We start from the raw sequence: 18,462 nt of genomic DNA, 5'->3' as shown, positions 1-18,462 counted from the left end.
TTGTATCGACAGCAAAGAATCCAGATCACGCATTAGACATCGCACAAAATCACATCAACACAAAAATTATACCATATTTACACGAACACAAATTAGCCATTAATGCATCCAAAACAGAGTATTTATTACTCAGGAGAATAGCTAGAAAAAATTGCTCACTGCAATCTCAGCTATATGTAGATGGACACCTCATTACACCCAGTAACACCCTGAAATATTTGGGGTATACTGTACAAGGCAACACAAATTCAAAAGCACATATCATGCAACAAATACATAAAGCCAAGATTGCAATGGGCAAACTGTACCCACTCATATGCCGACACAGTAATCTCACAAGCCAAAACAAAATACTTATATACAAACAGATCATACGTCCAATACTCACATACGCAGCCCCAGTTTATTATAACGGCTCCAAACACAATTTCAACTCCCTGCGAGTGATACAGAACAAGTGTTTACGGATGGCGATAAAATATAATTGCTATCCCAAACTACCCAGAAACACGTGGTTACATAACAAAGCCGATATACCCACTATTAAAGACTTTATAACAAAAATCTCTACAAATTTTTACAATTATTGTCTGCCAAACGATCTTCGTAAGAGCCTCAAAGACGCAAATCGCGCAGAAGACATCCGAGATAGTGGGTGTAGGCTTCTGCATGGGTCGCTAACCATATAACAAGGTTGTTCAACTCCAAACGTTTATTCATCACAAATGTATAGAATATTTCAAAATAATAATAATAATAATCAATATCAAATAAAACAACGTCAGTCATGTTGCTTTCTCGAAAAATATTCCCCCAGTCGATTTTGAAACTCTGTTTTTCAGCTGCTTTTCAGAGATAACCCAGTCGAAAGATGCTAGGAATCATAAATATATATTAGGGACAAAGTTATTCTTAGAGCGAAAATGTATGGATAATGTTGAAGAAACAAGGAGCCAGCTTAATACTTCAGACGCACTCAATACATGTAAAGATCGCCAGACCATCGGCATACACATTTTATATTGTTATTTTTATATGTATTGTTAATTTGGGAATCATAAACAGAATAAAGAATCTTTTTAATAATAATAAAAATGAGTATTTTTCAATAACAATCTTCCGACATACTAAATATAAGAAAAATATCAAATTTCAATATTGGAACCCGCTTATATTTCATTTTAGATAATATTGAATGGTGGGTGGTGGTGGTGGTGGTAGTAGTAGCAAATTATAATTATTAACAATAGATTGATTGATTGACTGATTATATTTTCTTCGAACGAACTAACTACTTCGCTCTATTCGCAACTATGTCTGTCTATTACACAATATTTCATATTTTATCCGACAATTTTTTTTTTACATTGTATAGTATATTATTTTAGGAAATGAACATATTTTATTTAAAATTTCAAACCAATTTGGAAAGAAAAAAAAAAGTGTTTTTAACAAAACTTCAAAGACGCCACAAAAACTACTTTAACAACGGCAACCGACCAACCGCTTTGTATGTTTTATCTTACCGGCGGTCGGGTTTTTTTTTTTGCCTTTAGCCGACAGTGAATTAGTATATGAAACTTTTTAAAACAAAAGCGACGTTAGAAAGTTTTATATATATCTATCTATCTATATATATATATATATATATATATATATATATATATATATATATATATATATATATATATATATGTACGTACAACGGAAAAACTTGGCCTTATAATATTAATACACAATAAATTTTTATTGATCTTAGAAGAGGATTTTTCAGTTAAGTGGAATATCATCTTTCGTCATATTTAATAGAATTCAATTGAATTAAAGTCTTTCGTTCGTTGTTATCATATATAAATGAAAAAAAAAGTAGTATTGTGGTTCTGAAAAGAACCGTTTCTTTTTGTTTGGTCGATGTTATTATTTAAGTAAATAAAATAGAAAATTTTCTGTCAATATAGTAGATATGTTATACTTATTATTTAGAACTAGTATATTTGGTAACTGCTTTAGTTCCTTCACTGACTGCGTGTTTTGCCAATTCTCCGGGAAGCAATAGTCTCACTGCAGTTTGAATTTCTCTACTTGTAATTATTGAACGTTTATTATAATGAGCCAATCTGGATGCTTCGGCGGCGATACGTTCGAATATATCATTAACAAAACTATTCATTATACTCATAGCTTTACTCGATATACCGGTGTCAGGATGAACTTGCTTAAGTACTTTGTAAATGTAAATAGCATAACTTTCCTTCCTCCTCCTTTTTTTCTTTTTATCGGCTTTCGAAATATTCTTTTGAGCCTTTCCGGCTTTTTTCGCTGCCTTTCCGCTAGCTTTTGGTGGCATTATTTCTCTTGAAATAAAATAAAAACACTTGGATGACGTACCGTATTTATCGACAAAAAGTGGGTAAAATTAACAGTTAACAGACACACACATTTCCCTTGAGACGAGCCCGTCCCTCTAGACATCCACCCCCGGATAAATCCACGAGTGGGTGCGAAGAAGAACATTTCAACCACCCCCTGTCACTTCCGACAGGTCCTCATCCTCTTTCACGTCGCAGTTTCGCGTGTAGAATCCTTCCTCTCCCCTTAGGTCTATGGGAGATTCTGGGATGTCTTATCTTTTTATTAAAGAGATTAGCCTGTTGGCTGTACACTCTTGGCTTCTTGTTCTGGACGTCTTCGTGTGTGTGTGTGTTTCGCGGTCTCGGGTAAACCTCTTCCTACCTCATGCCGATAGGAAAATATCTAATCCGAGTGGTCCTTCGCCTTCTCTATAGCTGTCCCCGATGTATAACTCTACATTTCCTTGTGAAATGCAGAATTACCGTGTCGGGGGGTGTCCTCTTGTGGTTTATTTTTGTTGGGCGATAAGTGTTGCTATGAGTATCTGCATATTTTGCAACATACTCAGTAGCTCCGGTGTTTTTTCTTCTGTCTTCGTTGTTTTCTTCGCAACTTGTGCGTAAGTGCGTCCTGTTTGCGTGGTGTTCCTTGCTTGGTTGTTCTCCGTCTTTTTCGGGTGTTTCGGGCACCCTTTGTAGTTTGCGGGGTGTTCTCCTCCGCAGTTCTTGCAATTCGGTTTTTCCGTCTTGCTGAGCGTGCATTCCGCCGCTCTATGCGCTCCCGCTCTCGGGAGAGCCTGTAACTCCTAGAGAGCGCGTCCCCGGGTGGCGGATAGGGGAATGCTTCCCAGATATGGGTGGTAGGGCGGAAATCAAATACGCCCCGTGGACCAACAGGAAAAATCTGCAGCGTCTGACCCAGAGTGGGCGGCTGCAAACAGCGACGGCTCCCCAGGTTAGGGGCGGCTGAACCTACACTCACCAAGACGTCTGGCCAACGTGGTGTTTTATGGCTAAACCCCTCTCATATGAAGACATACCAAAAACAATGGCCCCCAGTGCCCAGCGGCTCGAACGACCCTGGCCAAGGTAGCGGTCAGACCAGTCGTAGAGCAGGGGGTGCTAAGAATCCCTGGGTAAAACAAGGCTGCCAACTTCACATTGCAACTTATAACGCTAGGTCAATTGGAAATGAGGAAAGGTTAACGGAACTACAGTACGAACTGGACAGAATAAACTGGGATATTCTGGGAATATCAGAAACAAGGAGAAGAGGTGAAGAATCCATTAGACTAAGATCAGGACATATCCTATTCTACAAAGGAAGAGAAGATAATAGTTTGGGTGGTGTGGGTTTTCTTATCAACAAACGAATCTCCCCAAATCTTCAAATACTTAAAACCATATCAGATAGAGTAATATACATAACACTTAAGATTAACTCCAATATAACAATTAAAGTCGTTCAAATCTATGCCCCAACAAGTAGTCATGAGGACGAAGAGATCGAGGTGCTGTATGATGAAATCACACAGAGCCTAACAGAAAATAAGACAAGATACACGCTGATAATAGGAGACTTCAACGCAAGAATAGGAGAGCAGTGTAATAGCTCACAGTATGTTGGACAATTTGGACTGGGGAAACGAAATGAAAGAGGGACGATGCTTGCAAATTTCCTGGAAAAAGAACAACTATACATAATGAATACGTTTTTCAAAAAAAGACCTCACAAAAAATGGACCTGGGCCAGCCCGGATGGAATTACAAAAAACGAAATAGACTACGTGCTGACACCAAATAAACATATCGTCCAAGAAGTTGACGTTCTTAATTCCTTTAATACGGGCAGCGACCACAGATTAGTCCGGTGCAGGATCGTATTAAACACAAAATTGGAAAGAGCAAAAAAATTCAATAGCACGCAATACCGTATAGATCCTGATACAATAAGAGACAACAAGTCAATATATAGCAAAAGATTGACAGAACGACTAACAAAGGAAACAACATCATCACACGAGAGCTTGGACGAAACAAACAATAGACTGGTAAAAGAACTGAAAGAAACAACTACAAGTTTAGTATCATCAAAAACTAAAAGAATAGAAAAGTTTACAACACAAACCAAACAGCTACTGGAAAGAAGGAGAGAGCTCATTAAAGACAACAAAAGGAATACAGTAGAGTATGCCGAACTAAACAAAACAGCAAGGAAAATGGCCAAGCAGGACATACGAAAGTATCAAGAAAATCGAATAGAGGAGTTGATACAGCAAAACAGAGGTCTGAACATCTTTAAAAAAGAAAACGCACATAAAAAAGAAATGATCAAATTGAGAGACGGACAAGGTAACATAACAGAAGATCGAAGAGAGATACTCAAGGTAACAGAGAAGTTCTACACAGGTCTGTACGAGTCCAAAATAGACAATGAGTATGTTAGAAAAGCAAACAGTGACCATAAAAACAGGATATGTAACGTTGGCTCCGAGGATCTACCTGAGATTGAAGAGGAAGAAATTGTAAAAGCTTTAAATCAACTAAAAAACGGAAAGGCGGCAGGTGACGATAACATCATACCGGAAATGTTGAAGGAAGGTGGAAGCCTACTGATAAGAGAGCTTAAATCATTATTTAATACATGCCTAACCGAGGGAAGAATACCACAGGATTGGAACACCGCGATAGTCATACTGATATATAAGAAAGGTGATCCAAGCAACCTAGAAAACTATAGACCAATCAGCCTGCTATCACAGATCTACAAGCTTTTTATGAGAATAATAGCAAACCGCCTTGAATTCAAACTCGACGCATACCAACCCTATGAGCAGGCGGGCTTCAGAAAAGGCATGAGTACAATAGAACATCTCCACACCGTAAGGACACTGAACGAAAAAGTAACGGAATATAACATCCCATTATGGATTGCCTTCATAGATTTTAGAAAGGCCTTCGACACAGTTGAATTTTGGGCAATTATCAGGTCAATGAAAAATGCAAGAATAGACCAACGATATATTGACATTATACAGACACTAAACGACAACTCAAAAATGAAAGTAAGGCTATATGAAGACACTGAGGAAATCATAATTAAAAGAGGCGTTAGACAAGGAGACATTGTGTCACCCAAATTGTTTACACTGGTGCTAGAAGACGTTTTTAAGAGCCTACATTGGGAAGACAGAGGAATTGATATATCGGGAGAAAAACTAAGTAACCTAAGATTTGCCGATGACATTGCCATTTTTGCCCCAAACAGTGAAGAATTAGAATACATGCTTATAGAACTACAACAAGAAGCAAGAAAAGTAGGCCTAGAAATGAACATTTCTAAAACCAAATTCATGACAAACCAACGGACAAACAAAGAGAGTATAAATGTGCGAGGACAACAGATAAAGAAAGTGAACTCTTATATCTACCTAGGTCAAGAATTAACATTGGGTAAAACCAATCAAGAACTTGAAATTAACCACAGAATACATCTAGGATGGGCGGCCTACGGGAAGATGCGACACGTCTTCAACTCCAACCTACCCCTCAAACTAAAAACCAAGGTTTACATGGAATGCATTCTCCCAGTAACAACCTACGGATGTGAAACATGGGTCCTAACAAAGAAAATCTTGAATAAATTAAAGGTACATCAAAGATCAATAGAACGGAAAATGATAGGAATAACGCTTAAAGACCATAAAACCAATGAGTGGATAAGAAATAGAACCAAAATCGAGGACATAGTGAGGCGAATAGGTAGTCTTAAATGGAACTGGGCCGGACATGTTGCTCGAAATAACACCAACTGGAGCGGAAAAATAACAAGATGGAGACCTTGGGGGGAGAAAAGAAGCACCGGCAGACCACAACAAAGATGGTATGATGATATCAAGAGAACAGCCGGACTTAACTGGTACCAAGTGGCACAGAACAGGGAAAACTGGAAAAATATGAGAGAGGCCTATATCCAAAGGATAGAAAACGGCTAGAAGAGAGAGAGAGATGCGCTCCCGCGCATCTCACGCAGTGCACGTCCATGTTGCACGTGCTTTGTCCATAATGGAATCCCTGACACCTGTAACATTGTACAGGTCCGTCGTGCCTTTTTTGTTCTACCACACTTATTTTTGTGTGTCCTGATTTCTTTGAGTACGGCTTGTCAACTGCCATACTTTCTTCGGTCTAAGTCCATTTTCCTCCAATTCCTCCTCTACCTCCGACACTGGGGTGTTAACAGCAAGTCCTTTCATGACCTTTCTTAGAGCGCTTCGAGAAGGTCGCAAGTACGGATTAAAGGACTACTGTATAATCGGTCACTGTTTTTTTTTTTTAGAAAACACACCGGTAAACGCAGGGTCGCCTACTGCGATTAAAAATTCTCGCTGACAAAGAAACTCGTATTATTAGTGTATACCATTGCAAAAAATGCCCCTTTCGGGGCTTTGTTGCTCTACCTACCTGCCCTTTTCGGGGCTTTTTTTTATAATGAAATAAACCCTTTCGGGGGCAAGTGTTTCAAGAACCAACGTGAGTCCTAGGATCAGCCAGTTTCAGGTGAATATTATTTTCATTTTTATAAAACACTAACAGGCAATCAAAAGGGTCAGGAATTCTTTAACCGGGGAGGAAACTCCCTCCGGCAGTGAGTCCTCTGTCGGCTTTGATAGCCAACTCTTGTTAGGTACTAACAAAGGATTTCAATTTTCGAAATCCTTATTTCTTATCCTCACTTGATCTGACTCTATCGATCTTTTCATTCCACCCATTTCACTTTTGAAAATGCCCCGAGTACCCCGTTCCCCCATTCAAACCCGAAGTAAACCTGTATCCACCGTCGATGAATTCACACCTCTCCCAACCAACCCCAATTCTCCCTCTGAGGAGAAAACCTTTGCAGAAATGGTCGCAGAACTCTCGCGGTACAATCCAAATCAATTCACCCAAGTTCGCAATGCCATTGAGTATATCAAACGGAAATCACTCGAGAATAATAGAAGCTCCTCACCAGCACCATCTGCGGATTCCTATGCTTCTAGGGTCTCGCAGAAATCGTCCAACTCTAAATCCCAGCGTGTTGATTATACCCGACAAGGCGCGATCCCCAAAAACAAAATTCCCCCTCTAAATTCCAAGTCAATCTCAATACCTCAAAAGCCAAAAAAAAATACCCAAAATACCACTAAACCCCAGGCACCAAGTCAAACCCAGACTCCCAGAACCCACCAACAACCCCAGACCCCCAGAACCCACCAACAATCCCAGACCCCCAAAACCCACCAACAATCCCAAACCATCACCCAAACACTCAATTTGAGAAACCTCCCAACTAAATATACCTCACAGAGAGAGCTCTACAATCTCCTCAACATGCAAGAGCTGTTGAGGGGACAAATGAGCTTTCTCAAAGCTAACCCCAATGGAACCGCCCTCCTCAAAATTCCTTCCACGTTTCATCACGAAACGTTGGCAAGGAAAATCCGTTACGCCATAGGCGACGAGAAAATCGTCGTAATCCCGATAAACCCTCCGCAAAGAGCCCAAAAACCCCTCACCACTAAAACCAAAAAAACCACCTTTTCTCTGGTCTGCAAGAATGTAGACCAATCTTACACCGAAGAAGAGTTCCTGGAGATTCTCTCTATCCTGAAATTCCCTGTCCTTAAAACTAGGAGAATTATAGCTAGATCCACGAATAAACCCACATCCATGTTCCGAATTATTACAGATTCCGAAACCGCCTACCATCACGCCCTAACCAAGGGTATAAACTTCCACGGGCTTCCGCACTACTGCGAAGCCTCAAATTCAAACACCATACCCGCAGTCCCCAAATACTGCAACCGTTGCTCATCTACCGGCCACTCCGCAGACACCTGCAATGCCAAACCTATTTGTCTAACCTGTGGTGCTTCTGGTCACAAGCCAGAAAAATGCCCAAAAGCTAACTCCCCTACCTGTAAAAATTGCGGCGGACCTCACCCCGCCTTCCACCCCCGCTGTCCAAAGAGGATTGAAACTCCGAAAGCCCCCCAGGATACAGCCCCAGTCACCCTAGAAAAACCTCAAACCCCTTACGACCTGTCTACTGACACTAAAATCCTAATCGAAATCCTGGCAACAACAATAATGAACGCCATCCCTACTTCTCGGGCGCTAGTAGCCGAAACGCTACAACGCCTCATTCCCCCTTTTTACGGTTATAATTGTACCGTAACCAGCGGCGTGGGTAACCGCATTCATTTCGCTTTCACCCAAAAACCAAACACGTCCCACTGAAAAAGTGTAGGTTTAGCCCTAGCAACGCCATTTATGTCAATACTGACATAACCCCCATTCCAAGCCGCCTAAATGACCTCCAAGCCCCTTCTAATTGATTCGATCCATAGAATCAAGAATTCCGTTGCGAAAGGGACCATCCTCATCCTTCCTCAATTTCCTCAATAATAGCTCCCATATCAATCAGATAAATTCCTACCCCCAACACCCACCCTCATTTTCATCCATCGTCGGAGTTGCAGGTTTTCTGCGGTTTCCCTGCAACCTGGAGAACCGATTCTCCAGACAAATGTCCGACGATAGGGAATAATACAGCCGCAGCTGTACCCGCCCCCCCCCAATTAGATTAAGAAAAAAACAAAAAATAAACAAAAAAAATATATAAAAAAAAACCCCCCAAAAAAAAAATCCAACAAAAAAAAAATGTAACTGCACCGCTAGAAGCAGCCGAGCAAACACTTCCCAACTAAATATCCCCACACCCAGCCCTGCAGAGGAAAAAATTCCTATATCAGGGCCTAATGCAAATCATAACCAAATTACCAAAAAAAAAAAAACCTTCCTTCCTAATTTTGCACAATCTCTAAATTTATCTCATTCATTGTGTGTTTATCGAGTTGCTATAGCGGTTCAGTATATTGACATTTCTTATATACTTACAAAAAAAAATAAGATGGCTCGTACTAAACAAACTGCTAGAAAATCGACTGGAGGGAAAGCTCCTCGTAAACAATTAGCGACGAAAGCCGCCCGTAAAAGCGCACCAGCTACTGGTGGAGTAAAAAAACCTCATCGTTATAGGCCAGGTACTGTAGCTCTTCGTGAGATAAGACGTTATCAAAAGAGTACCGAATTACTTATTAGAAAATTGCCGTTTCAACGATTGGTTCGTGAAATAGCACAAGATTTTAAAACAGATTTACGTTTTCAAAGTTCAGCGGTTATGGCTCTCCAGGAAGCTAGTGAGGCTTATTTGGTAGGTCTATTCGAAGATACTAATCTGTGTGCCATTCATGCTAAAAGAGTCACCATTATGCCCAAGGATATCCAATTGGCTAGAAGAATTCGCGGAGAACGAGCATAAATACAAAAATTTTTTTTTTTATAGAATTACATTTTATCTATTATCTATAATAGATTTTTTGTTTTATATATATATTGTAAGTAAAAACGGTTCTTTTCAGAACCACAAATAATTTAGCATTTATGATATTAGTATAATATTTTGATATAAACATAGGATGTGATTGTTGATTAGATAAAGAAGACGCACGCCGCACACACACACACGCACACACACACACACGCGCACACACACACACACGCACACATACATACATACATACATACATACACGAGATAGAGAAAATTATTATTTTTAACTAACAAATTTTAGACAATATCGACATATAATAATTGAAAGATTATAAAACACATTAGATCTACTATATCGTAGGTAGGTCGAGACAAATTTAGAAGGTGGTAACAACCTACATTACATCGATCGATGAAAATGTTACATATAACATAACATGACATATCAATTATTGAACCGAAATTCCAAAAATTCTTGTTTTATCAAAACAAACATTATTTGTTTCTTATTTTCTTCATAAATAAATGAAAAAATTGTGGCCCTGATAAGGGCCATTTGTTATTATTGTCGATTGTCGTCGCGTACCCATCATCAGTCCGATAATACTTCTCGATTGTTGTACTATCTTTCTGTCAGAAAAAAAATATTCTTTTTATTTCTTCTTTTTAGGAGCGGCGGCGGCGGCGGCTTTTCTTGCTTTAGGAGAGGAGCTGCTGGCAGCTGCTTTCGAAGTTTTCGGTTTTGGTGCTTTCGGTTTTTTCGTGGGACTGCCTTTATTGGATTTTTTTGCTTTAGTAGGATTCTTCCTTTTTAATTCGGATGATGCGGCACTGGCTGTATTGGAAGCGGCGGCTGCGGCGATGACTCCTCCTTTAGCCGAAGATTTTTTGTCTGTTTTTTTGGCAACTTTAACGCCTTTCTTATCAGTAATCGATGTTGTTGTTGTCGTCGTCGTCGTCGAAGTTTTTAAGGAAGCCGCTGCTGTACCTGTCGTTTTTTTGCCTTTATTAGATTTCTTAATACTTTTCGATTTATCCACTCCTCCTCCTGCAATAATAGCATTTCGTTTTGCTGCTGTTACAATTTTTTTGGATTTAGTTACGCCTGGAGTAGAAGCGGCTGTTTTCTTTTTCTTTTTGTCAATAGCATTCGTTTTAGCCGAAGTACCACCAGTCGAAGTTGCCGAAGCTAACTTGAATGATCCGGAAGCTCCTTTACCTTTAGTTTGTACCAAAGATCCCGATACTACAGATGCTTTCAAATATTTTTTGATGAATGGCGCTACTTTTTCTGCATCAACTTTATAATTGGCAGCAATATACTTTTTAATTGCTTGTAAAGATGAGCCTCCGCGTTCCTTTAAACCTTTGATCGCATTGTTTACCATTTCCGAAGTCGGTGGATGAGATGGTTTGGTCCTAGGATTTTTAGCTTTTTTTTCCTTTTTATTTATTGGAGACGACGAAACCTGCGGTGAATTAGACGCAGACGTTGCGGTTACAACCGAAGTTTGATTTTCTGTATCCGCCATAACTACTAACAACCTTGTGTGTTATTATATCGTCGATAAACTACACTAAACTGATATAAAAAAAAAAAATATTGGATGTACTTTTATATTTAGTTTTATAAAATTTCACCTCTCTATATACTTAAAAGTATAAAAGACTTTTAATTTTCCGCGTGTAATGAGTTACAAGAGGAGTCATTCAAATAAAGCGGACGGAAGACTGAACGAACGAATAGAACTAAGTTAAAAAACGAACCTCATAAACCAAACCAACCTCAAAAACCTTGGTTTCTTCGAGATTTTCGAATCGAATGTAATGAAAAAAATTGACAAATAACTAACTAAGGTATACTTCGAACTTTCGCCGAAGTTTTACTATAATTTAATGACTGCTAACAACGTTTGTTATTAAAAAAAAGTACCACTTAAAAATGGTTAAAAATTTATTTCCGTCGATGCTTAGCACTTTAGATATAATTTCGAAATTAAATAGAAGTCCTTCTTAAAATACAATGAAGGTAAAGAGAAACGTGTCTATTCACAATAATGACCAATATTTAAAAATATCAAAACGAATTGAAATAATACCGCAATTATCATTTGAACGGTGACATGTCTACCCTGACTTACGCGACACGTTTCTACTATATATGTTCGTAACTAATATATTATTATGAGTATTTTTCAATAACAATCTTCCGACATACTAAATATAAGAAAAATATCAAATTTCAATATTGGAACCCGCTTATATTTCATTTTAGATAATATTGAATGGTGGGTGGTGGTGGTGGTAGTAGCAAATTATAATTATTAACAATAGATTGATTGACTGATTATATTTTCTTCGAACGAACTAACTACTTCGCTCTATTCGCAACTATGTCTATTACACAATATTTCATATTTTATCCGACAATTTTTTTTTACATTGTATAGTATATTATTTTAGGAAATGAACATATTTTATTTAAAATTTCAAACCAATTTGAAAAGAAAAAAAAAGTGTTTTTAACAAAACTTCAAAGACGCCACAAAAACTACTTTAACAACGGCAACCGTCCAACCGCTTTGTATGTTTTATCTTACCGGCGGTCGGGTTTTTTTTTGCCTTTAGCAGACAGTGAATTAGTATATGAAACTTTTTAAAACAAAAGCGACGTTAGAAAGTTTTATATATATATATATATATATATATATATATATATATATATATATATATATATATATGTACGTACAACGGAAAAACTTGGCCTTATAATATTAATACACAATAAATTTTTATTGATCTTAGAAGAGGATTTTTCAGTTAAGTGGAATATCATCTTTCGTCATATTTAATAGAATTCAATTGAATTAAAGTCTTTCGTTCGTTGTTATCATATATAAATAAAAAAAAAAGTAGTATTGTGGTTCTGAAAAGAACCGTTTTTTTTTTGTTTGGTCGATGTTATTATTTAAGTAAATAAAATAGAAAATTTTCTGTCAATATAGTAGATATGTTATACTTATTATTTAGAACTAGTATATTTGGTAACTGCTTTAGTTCCTTCACTGACTGCATGTTTTGCCAATTCTCCGGGAAGCAATAGTCTCACTGCAGTTTGAATTTCTCTACTTGTAATTGTTGAACGTTTATTATAATGAGCCAATCTGGATGCTTCGGCGGCGATACGTTCTTATATATCATTAACAAAACTATTCATTATACTCATAGCTTTACTCGATATACCGGTGTCAGGATGAACTTGCTTAAGTACTTTGTAAATGTAAATAGCATAACTTTCCTTCCTCCTCCTTTTCTTCTTTTTATCGGCTTTCGAAATATTCTTTTGAGCCTTTCCGGCTTTTTTCGCTGCCTTTCCGCTAGCTTTTGGTGGCATTATTTCTCTTGACATAAAATAAAAACACTTGGATGACGTACCGTATTTATCGACGAAAAGTGGGTAACATTAACAGTTAATACACACACACACACACACACTTGCGCGTGAGAAATCCCGTCCCTCTAAGCATCCACCCCCGGATAAATCCGCGAGTGGGTGCGAAGAAGAACATTCCAACCACCCCCTGTCAATTCCGACAGGTCCTCATCCTCTTTCGCGTCGCAGTTTCGCGCGTAGAATCCTTCCTCTCCCCTTAGTTCTATGGGAGATTCCGGGATGTCTATCTTTTTTTGTTAAGAGATTAGCCTGTTGGCTATACTCTCTTGGCTTCATAGTCTGGACGTCATAATGTGTGTGTGTGTGTTTCGCGGCCTCGGGTAAACCTTTTCCGACCTACAACCGGTCGGAAAGATCTAATCCGAGTGGTCCTTCGCCTTCTCTATAGCTGTCCCCGATGTATAACTCTACACTCGCTTATGAAATGCGGAGTTACCGTGTCGGGGGGTGTCCTCTTGTGGGTTGTCTCTGAAAACCTAGGATTTTGGATAGAAATTTTTTTTTTTGTTTTTTTTTTTGGTTTTTTGTTTTTTTTTTATACTAACCTAAACTAGCCTACCTTAATCTACTTTACCTCTATCCATCCAATTGTTTTCTGGGCCTCTTGTGTTTCTTGTAGTCTTCTTTGTTGTATTTTATGATTTCCCTTAATTCTTCGTTGGGGTGTGTTGCCAACTCCTCGAATAGCTTTATTGCCCTTTGGTCCATGATGTCTAATACTTTTTCGGGTCCCGTTTCTCCGTATATTTCCTCGCTACTTGTTGTCCAGTGAACATTTAGTGCTTGTCTCAGCGTTATGTTTTGTTGAGCCTGTAATTTCTTTCTGTTTGTTTTGCAAGTATGTCCCCAGGCAACAGAGGCGTACGTAATAATCGGTATTATTATACTCCTGATAAATCTGAGCTTTGTTTCCGTCTTTAACTTGCTTTTTCTACCGATTAATCCGCATAGTCTTGCTCTCGCTTGTCTCACTTTGTCGACAGTGTTTTTCACGTGTTCGTTGAAAGTGAGACTTTGGTCTAGCGTTACGCCTAGGTATTTGGCCTTTTTTGTCCACTGGATTTCTTCGTTGTTAATTTTTATTTTCCGGTCGGGTTGGTGGCTTCTTTTTTTCTTAAAGAGAACTGCTTGGCTTTTCTCGCAGTTGACTTGTATTTTCCATGTTTTGCACCATTCGTCAATCTCTTTTGCAGCGTTTTGGAGTCTTTTCGTGATGTTTTTCACCTTAACGCATCTCGTTGCTATTGCAGTGTCGTCCGCATATAGCGCTGTCAAGGTGTTCTCCGTTTTCGGGATGTCTGCTGTGTATATGTTATACAGCATTGGTGATAGTACCGCTCCTTGCGGTACTCCCGCCTGCTGCTCTCCGACCTCCGATTTTTCGTTTGCGACCTTCACCTGAAACTTCCTGTCTTTGAGGTACGTGCTCAGGAGTTTTATGAGCGGTTTTGTGTATCCTGCCTCTTTCATCTTGTAAAGCAAGCCCTCGTGCCATACTCGGTCGAAGGCTTTGCTTATGTCTAGGAAGATTACCCCTGTGGATTCTTTCTGGTTGAAACCTTGAGTAGTATATTCTACTAGTCTCAAGATTTGTTGTTCGGTGCTGTGGTTTTTCCTGAAGCCGAATTGTTCCTCTGGTATTGTATTTAATGTCTTTGTTTGTTCGTTCAGAATCCTCAGTATCACTCTCTCTGCGATTTTACTCATGGCAGGTAGCAAACTTATCGGTCTTTAGTTTTGGGGGAAAGTGGGGTCCTTTCCGGGTTTTCTCAGCATGATAATGTCTGCTTGTTTCCATCTCGATGGAAAGTGTTTTGTCTTCAACATGCCACTTATTATGTATGTTCGAAAGGTATGCCATACCTTTTTTTGGCATGTTTTTCAGCGCTCTGTTCGTGATTCCGTCTATTCCCGGAGCCTTCCTTGCTGATGCGAACCTGAGTAGTTCTTTCATTTCCATCGGTGTTGCGAATCCTAGGGTTTCTTGATCGTCCTCTTCTTCTAGGTAATCGTTGATGTTTTCTTCTATCATGTCTGAGAGGTCCATATCTTCGTCGGGATGTTCGTTCAGTGTAAACTGAAGTTCCATCGTGTTTTTCAGCTCTTCTGCTTTCTCTTTGTCTGTATACGCCATCCCGTTGCTTCCGTGTATTGGGGGCATTGGTTTTCTTTCTTCTCTTAAGACTTTAGATATGTTCCATAATCCGGGTTTTTGCGGATCTAGTTCGTTTATCCTTCTGTTCCATTCCTCGCTTCTGTGCTCCTGTAGCTGTTCTTGAATTTCCTGTTTCATTTCCCTCACTCTCCTCCTTTCTTCTGGATTTTGCGTTCTTTGGGCTCTTCTAGCTATTCGGTTTTTCTCCCTAATCAGATTTCTCATATCGTCGCTTATATTTTTGAATCTGCCGTATTTGTCTGGTACGGTCATTGTGGTACTTCGTTCTATCGCTTCTGATAGTGCTTCTTCGAAGAAACAGACCTGTTCTTCTAACATCTCCTTGCTTTTTATTTCCGTGATTGGTCCTAACAGCTGTCCTGTTAGCCTTCTGAATTTCTCCCAGTTGGTTTTTCTCACGGTTCTTCCTGCTTGTCTGTTGCCGCTACCGATGGTGACGACGATTGGTGAATGAGCGTCGCCGCCGTCTATGGTCCGGATTTCTACAGGCATCGTCATGTCTCTCAACACGGCGATGTCTATAACCTCGGGCCTTCCTCCATTTGGTGGGTAGTGTGTCGGTCTTACTGGTCCTATCGCTTGATAGGATGGGTGATCTTCTATGATCTTCTCCAAGTTTCTTCCTTGTCTGTTTCTTCTTGTGCTGTACCACGCAGGGGACTTGGCATTCAGATCACCTATGATTATGCCTTTTTTACCATCTGGGAGTACTGCTAGCACGTCTTCCTCGTGTATTGTAGTCTCAGGCCTTACGTATGCTGATATTATTCTAATATCGCCGTATGATGTTTTAATGACTACTATTGTCGCCTCCATGCTAAGTAGTCCGTCCGGTGAATTTATTCGGTGTTGGCACAACTCTTTTTTTACTAAGATCGCTGTGCCTCCGGAGCGTCCGTTTATATCGTCTCTATAAACGTTGTAGCCTGGCCAGGTGAATCTGTGTGTGTCACCTGGCAATTTTGTTTTTTGTAGAGCGAAGATATCGTAATCTTCTTCCTCCAAGATCACTCCCATGGTGTTTTGGTTTGTTCGTAGTCCTCCTGTGTTCCACGAGCCGATCTTTATTTGACTAGGAAGGTTGTTTGTCATTTTATTTGACTTGTTGGGCTATTAATGTCGCTATGAGTGCTTGCATATTTTGCAGCATACTCAATATCTCGCCCGTTCCTTGTTGTTTTTGAGGAATTGAGGCTGTCGGCGTTTTCTTGGCCGTTTGGGCGTAGCTGACTCCTGGGATCGTGGTTTTTGTTGTTGGTTTTTTTGTTTCCTCTTTTTTGGGATTTTTCGGACACCCCCTGTAGTTGGCTGGGTGGTCACCTGCGCAGTTTCTGCATTTCGGCTTCTCGGTCTTGCTCAGGGTGCAGTCCGCGGCCCTGTGTTCTCCTGCGCATCTTACACAGCGCACGTCCATGTTGCACGTGCTCTGTCCGTGATGGAATCCTTGGCACCTGTAGCATTGTACAGGTCCGTCGTGTTTTTTCTGTTCTACCACACTTATTTTCGTGTGGCAGAGATATCTAAGGTTTTTGTATGCCTGCTCTTCTGCAGGCTCGATAACTACCATGTATATTGGTAGTAATTTCCTGGTGTTATCTTGATTTTTTTGCGTATAGCTCGTCAGTTGCCATACTTTTTTCGGTTTTAATCCTACTTCCCTCAGCTCGGTTTCTACTTCCGGAGCTGGGGTGTTGACTGCTAGTCCTTTAATCACTAGCTTTCTTTCTTTTTCCTCTTTGAGTGCGTACGTGTACCACTCTATTTCTTTGTGCTCGCTCAGAAGCATCTTCATTTTATTGAAATCATCCACTGATTGCGTGGTGATCTTTCCAGTGTGGCTGCCCATTTTGCATTGGGCTTTGATATTTCTCTGTATCAGTTGTTTCCTGATAACAGTCCACATCAGTGGGGATTTCAATATGATTGGAGGTGGCCTCCTCTCCGGTTTTTTTTTTTGTTTTTCCTCTTCGTCTCTCTTTATTTTTTTTAGTTCTTCTTCTATTTCCTTTCCGTTTTCGTTGTTGTCGGTTTTATTTTCTATCGTAAGTTTGCTTTTCGCATTCTTACGTTTTCTTTTATTTTTCACTTGCGTGAAATCCTCTTCTTCCATTAGGCAGTCTTCGCTGCTTGAGTCCTCCATTACTATTGTCTGGCTCTCGCATATCTTTTCGCATGTTTTGTTTTCCGTTTGGGTTTGTCCTTTATTTTGGTTTTTTTCATTTTGCTCTAGCAGTTTTGTTAGTTTACTGCCTAGATTTTCTACCATTTCGGTAAAGCTGTCGATTTTTGTAAGCTGTGAGTGAGTGAGTTCGCATTTAACTTCGACAGATATCGTCGATTTACATCCATTGAAGCAGATTGAGGTCGATTGTCACTTTGTGTTGATTGAAAATTTTCAAAGTCTATCTTCCTAAGTTGAAGTCGAATCTCATCAATTCTTATATATTTAAGTGAGTTTGCAACATCTTGATAAGATATCGTCGATTTACATCCATTAATGCAGATTGAGGTCGATTGTCACTTTGTGTTGATTGAAAATTTTCAAAGTCTATCCTCCCAATTTGGGGTCGAATATCATAAATTCTTATATATTTGAGTGAGGTTGCAACATCTTGGTCAGATATCGTCGATTTACATCCATTGAAGCCCATTGAGGTCGATTGTCACTTTGTGTTGATTGAAAATTTTCAAAGTCTATCTTCCCAATTTGGAGTCGAATATCATCAATTGTTATATATTTGAGTGAGTTTCCAACATCTTGGTCAGATATCGTCGATTTACATCCATTGAAGCCCATTGAGGTCGATTGTCACTTTGTGTTGATTGAAAATTTTCAAAGTCTATCTTCCCAATTTGGAGTCGAATATCATCAATTGTTATATATTTGAGTGAGTTTCCAACATCTTGGTCAGATATCGTCGATTTACATCCATTGAAGCCCATTGAGGTCGATTGTCACTTTGTGTTGATTGAAAATTTTCAAAGTCTATCTTCCTAATTTGAAGTCGAATCTCATCAATTGTTATATATTTGAGTGAGTTTGCAACATCTTCGTAAGATATCGTCGATTTACATCCATTGATGCAGATTGAGGTCGATTGTCA

General features: G+C 39.3%; 2 protein-coding genes and 1 pseudogene across 2 annotated transcripts; all 3 read right to left on the bottom strand.

Moving 5' to 3' along the window:
• Positions 1–1,908: 1,908 nt before the first annotated feature.
• LOC130450121 (histone H2B-like) lies at positions 1,909–2,395 on the bottom strand. The gene has a single exon (XM_056788325.1). The coding sequence runs from the start codon at positions 2,345–2,347 to the stop codon at positions 1,976–1,978; it is 372 nt and encodes a 123-aa protein (XP_056644303.1). The 5' UTR covers positions 2,348–2,395; the 3' UTR covers positions 1,909–1,975.
• A 7,710-nt stretch (positions 2,396–10,105) lies between these two features.
• On the bottom strand, positions 10,106–11,264 carry LOC130450051 (histone H1-like). Its single transcript, XM_056788213.1, has 3 exons — positions 10,900–11,264; positions 10,427–10,803; positions 10,106–10,123 (listed from the first exon to the last, which is right to left on the bottom strand). Exons 1-3 carry the CDS (start codon positions 11,258–11,260, stop codon positions 10,106–10,108), a joined length of 756 nt encoding a protein of 251 aa, XP_056644191.1. The 5' UTR covers positions 11,261–11,264.
• A 1,486-nt stretch (positions 11,265–12,750) lies between these two features.
• LOC130450122 (histone H2B-like) lies at positions 12,751–13,122 on the bottom strand (annotated as a pseudogene).
• Positions 13,123–18,462: the final 5,340 nt, after the last annotated feature.

This window comes from Diorhabda sublineata, chromosome 11 (genome assembly GCF_026230105.1).
Source record: "Diorhabda sublineata isolate icDioSubl1.1 chromosome 11, icDioSubl1.1, whole genome shotgun sequence".
Taxonomy (NCBI): Eukaryota; Metazoa; Arthropoda; class Insecta; order Coleoptera; family Chrysomelidae; genus Diorhabda; species Diorhabda sublineata.
This window is presented reverse-complemented; position numbering and strand designations above follow the sequence as displayed.

Excerpts from the sequence above, each read along its gene's own strand:
- LOC130450121 (XM_056788325.1), bottom strand. The coding sequence starts at position 2,347 with ATGCCACCAAAAGCTAGCGGAAAGGCAGCGAAAAAAGCCGGAAAGGCT.
- LOC130450051 (XM_056788213.1), bottom strand. The coding sequence starts at position 11,260 with ATGGCGGATACAGAAAATCAAACTTCGGTTGTAACCGCAACGTCTGCG. Across the intron at positions 10,804-10,899 it reads AGCTTCGGCAACTTCGACTG|CAGCAAAACGAAATGCTATT; the intron begins GTGGTACTTCGG and ends AAATTGTAACAG.